This window comes from Populus trichocarpa, chromosome 5, assembly GCF_000002775.5.
Source record: "Populus trichocarpa isolate Nisqually-1 chromosome 5, P.trichocarpa_v4.1, whole genome shotgun sequence".
In the NCBI taxonomy this organism is placed as follows: Eukaryota; Viridiplantae; Streptophyta; class Magnoliopsida; order Malpighiales; family Salicaceae; genus Populus; species Populus trichocarpa.
Window position 1 is genome coordinate 18,806,517 of NC_037289.2, and position 4,541 is coordinate 18,811,057.

The 4,541-nt window shown below is 34.2% G+C and overlaps 1 protein-coding gene across 1 annotated transcript; it reads left to right on the top strand.

Moving 5' to 3' along the window:
• Positions 1–1,721: 1,721 nt before the first annotated feature.
• LOC18099598 (amino acid permease 3) lies at positions 1,722–4,000 on the top strand. The gene is made up of 5 exons (XM_006383526.3): positions 1,722–1,885; positions 1,994–2,227; positions 2,321–2,414; positions 2,542–2,896; positions 3,021–4,000. The coding sequence occupies exons 1-5, from the start codon at positions 1,768–1,770 to the stop codon at positions 3,672–3,674; spliced, it is 1,455 nt and encodes a 484-aa protein (XP_006383588.1). The 5' UTR covers positions 1,722–1,767; the 3' UTR covers positions 3,675–4,000.
• Positions 4,001–4,541: the final 541 nt, after the last annotated feature.

Sequence of the window (4,541 nt, forward strand, 5' to 3'; positions counted from 1 at the left end):
TTGAACAAGAAATAGTTTAATGTGTTTGGTTAAGAATGTTTTTTTAAATTGAGGTTATAAAATAATTTAAGAAAATATATATTAATATTGATGGTTTTTAATTTAAATATTGTAGATTTAACTATTGCTATTACATCATGAAATAAATAATACTTTATATAAAATATTTTTTCTTGTTCCATTAAACTATCTACAATTCCATCACGTATGAAATACATCCGACAAGGACTACAGTTTTCTTGGTTTCTTAAGAGCGCAACAATATCAGGTAAAATATAATCAGGAATAAAATTGGGATTGCGATCAAATTCTGCAAATGCTACGTCATCAAACGATCTCCGTCTAATTTATATAGTGTCATTGAATAATGTTTAACACTAGTTTTTCGAATAAAACACAATAAAAAATAAAAAAATATTTTTTTATTATTTTACTGGGTCAGACCCGGTTCAATGCATTTTTAGCTTTGGACCGGACCCGGTCCAGCCGGGACAGTGGAGAATGTCTCCACTATTCACGTGAACAGTGGAGGCATGCTCCACTGGTCACTGAACAGTGTAGTCATGCACTACTGGTCACGTGAATAGTGGAGCATTGCTACACTGTTTATGTTATTCATCCGCGTAAAAAGTAGCAAAGAGCTGCTTCTTGTAAACCTGCGGCACAGTCACAGTTTATGATGGGTCCTACCAAAATGAAATTATGTTTTTTGCTTAACCAAACAACAATATGTGTGGTTGCGGGTGAACCTCACCCACAACCACAATACCAAACGGCCATTATTTACATAGATGAAGTTCTATACAAGGACTCTTGTCCCCTATCTCTCAAATAACCTAATAGAAAACAAATAAAATAAATCATAAAGTTTAATTTTTAATTAACCATCCAATATTAAAAGATGAAATTAAAAAAAAATTAAAAAAAATAAACAAACCGAGCTAGTCAGGTTAATTGTCAAACTCGCGATTTGTGTTATAAGAGTAGGAGAAACCAATAAAAAAAATCTAATATTAAAAATTAAAATTAAAAAAATATTAATTAATATATATATGTTTTTTTTATAGTGCCGCACTATAACATGTGGGGGAAGATACTCTTCATTACTGTAGTAATTTCCTTCACGTGTTTTTAGTGTATTGTTAATATTAATATATATTATGGTAAGTGAGATTTCAACTCTTAATGATCATTTTATGAAGAAATATCAAGTAATGGTTGATAATTAATTTACTATTAAAAAAAATCCTCTTCTACAAGGAATTAATCCCATACATGTTGATTAAATCTTAAGAAAACAAATCCAGTTTTTCCATTTAAATCCAGTTAAATCTTAAAAAAAAAATTAAAAAAAATGAAAAGTTGATGCGCCGAGGTACATGTCAACAAACTTTCTTCATTTTTTTAATTTAAGTATTACAACTTTCAGTTTTTCCAATGGAGTATCTCAACCATTGATTTTTTTTTTTTTCAGTTAAGTATCAAGACTTGTCCTTACTGATTATTAATAATTATGTTATAATTATCTTATTTATTTATTTATTTTCATTATAAAAAAATAGCATCGGCATGTATTATATTCAATTTGAGTTAACTTTAATTTACAAGGTTATTAATAAGTATTATTATTCAGCCAAACGAACAGTTTCTATAATTAATAAAATAAAAATATTTTTTCTATAAATAACCTCCCGCCCCGCCCTCCTCTTCTATCCCTTCTAATTAATTACTCCTCTTTCTTTTATTCTCTTTTACTGCTAAAGAAGGATGGGTGAGACTGAGAACACAAGCGCAGAGAGGCACCAGGTTTTTGATGTCTCCATTGGCATGCATCAACAAGGAAGCTCCAAGTGGTTTGATGATGATGGCCGTCAAAAGCGAGCTGGTGATTAATCCTTATAACTCCTTTACATTATTATTTCTTGATCAAGATTTTCAAGAAAATCTAAAACGACAAAGATTATTCTGTTCATCTTGATCTGTTTCCTTACAGGAACCGTATGGACTGCAAGTGCTCACATCATAACAGCTGTTATTGGGTCTGGTGTTCTTTCCTTGGCTTGGGCTATAGCTCAGCTTGGATGGATTGCTGGGCCAGCTTTCATGTTCTTGTTTTCTATAGTCACTTGCTATACTTCTTCTCTGCTCTCTGTCTGCTACCGCTCTGGTGATCCTATAACTGGCAAGAGGAACTACACCTACATGGATGCTGTTCGGTCCAATCTTGGTAAATATTCCTGCTGCTATATGGAGCTAGCTTGATTGAATCTTTTTTAAGATTCTAATTTCTTATTTATATGTTCATTTTTAATTTTGTCAGGTGGTGTGAAGGTCAAGATATGTGGATTTGTTCAGTACCTGAATCTTTTTGGAGTTGCCGTTGGCTACACAATTGCATCGTCTATAAGCATGATGTAAGCTTTCACTTTCAAGTAAAACAAAAAATGAACTTCTTTTTGTCTTACTTGCTATGGCTGACCATGCCTAGCTATGCTTTGAATTCTCTGGGCTAACGGTGCCTTTTCTTTTTCAACAAAACAGGGCAATAAAGAGGTCTAATTGTTTCCACCAGAGTGGGGGAAAAGATCCATGCCGCATGAATGCCAATCCATACATGATAGGGTTTGGCATAGCTGAGATACTTTTGTCTCAAATTCCTGGATTTGATCAGTTACAATGGCTCTCTCTTGTCGCTGCGGTCATGTCCTTCACTTATTCATCAATTGGTCTAGGTCTCGGCATTGGTAAAGTTATAGAAAATGGGAAAATCAGTGGAAGTCTAACTGGAATAGGCATTGGCACAGTGACTCCAACCCAAAAAGTATGGAGGAGCTTCCAAGCACTTGGTGACATTGCTTTTGCCTATTCTTACTCCATGATCCTCATTGAAATTCAGGTGCTAACATTATTATATCTTTGTAGCATACACATTTCTCTTGCTGCATAAGAACAGGATCACGTTATTTGATATTTTCATTTACAATTTAAACCAACCTACAATTTTATATCATAATTAACAGGACACCGTCAAATCCCCACCATCAGAAGCCAAGACGATAAGGAAGGCAACTCTATTAAGTGTTGCAGTCACAACCCTTTTCTACATGTTCTGTGGCTGCTTTGGCTATGCTGCTTTTGGAGACATGTCCCCTGGAAATCTCCTTACTGGGTTCGGCTTTTATAACCCATATTGGTTGCTTGATATTGCCAATGCTGCCATAGTAATTCACCTTGTTGGCGCATACCAGGTCTTCTGCCAACCTCTCTTTGCTTTCGTCGAAAAAGAAGCAGTTGCAAGGTTTCCAGATAGTGAAATCATTACGAAAGACATAAAAGTCGCAGTTCCTGGTTTCCGCCCCTTCAATATCAACCTCTTTAGAATGATTTGGAGGACCCTCTTTGTGATCTTTACCACTGTGATTTCAATGCTACTTCCCTTCTTTAATGACATAGTCGGTCTACTCGGAGCTTTGGGATTTTGGCCACTGACTGTTTACTTCCCCGTCGAGATGTATATTGCCCAAAGGAGGATACCAAAGTGGAGCACAAGATGGCTTGGTCTGCAAGTCCTGAGTATTGCTTGCCTCATTATTACTATAGCCGCTGCTGCTGGCTCTATTGCGGGAGTTGTTGTTGATCTCAAGTCGATCAAACCCTTCCAGACCAGTTACTAAATCGGTAGAATTTCAGCAGTCAATAAAGGGGAATAATTAGTAGAAGAAAAGTTAAGATTATATGGCGGGCAAAACCTCGAAGTGGGATTTAAACCTGTGTATCTCTAAGATATACATGTTAAACCTGTTTCTCTATGGGCGGCAACCTGTGTGTCTTGAAAATGATGTCTCATAGGTGACATAGATTGAACATGTGTCATTTTAAATTATGTTATTTTTGTAAATTAGTTTAGGGTGGTGATATTTTACCGGATATTTTTTTTAATGCTGTACTATTTTTCAAAAAATAAAATAAAAATAATAGATTAGCTTAATTACCAAACAAATGGTTATCAAGTGTTGCGATATCTTAGATATTTTAAGTAGTCTCATCTAAATCTTTTAGGTGCGAAGAAGCCCTCTCTAGCTTTTTGGAAGTGAAGGACACAACTTGTTTGGATTCTAATTAGAGAGGGAGAGATTTGAAATTCTTCGATATTTTCACTTGCCAATCTTCCACCGTACCTTCCCACCTTCAAAGTTATCTCAAATAATTTGAAAAATGTTTAGTTAATAAATAGACATCACAATTATGTATTTATCCCACTAAAAACTTTTTTTTTTAAATTTAGTTATATATAAAAATATAATTTATATATTTTTAAGTTATTTTCTTAAACCGTATATCTTTCTCATGAAAAAAAATGAATGGAGACAAGTTAATTAGGAACTCAAGTTCTTACAACCCATTTCACATATTGGCATTTTATGGAATTCGAGAAAAAAATATATTTTGTACACTAAGTTATTTGCAACTGTAAGCCCTAGTACTAGCTCATGATAGATCATGCCATGGTACAAAGGGCCATGAAGCTCCATCGCTATGAT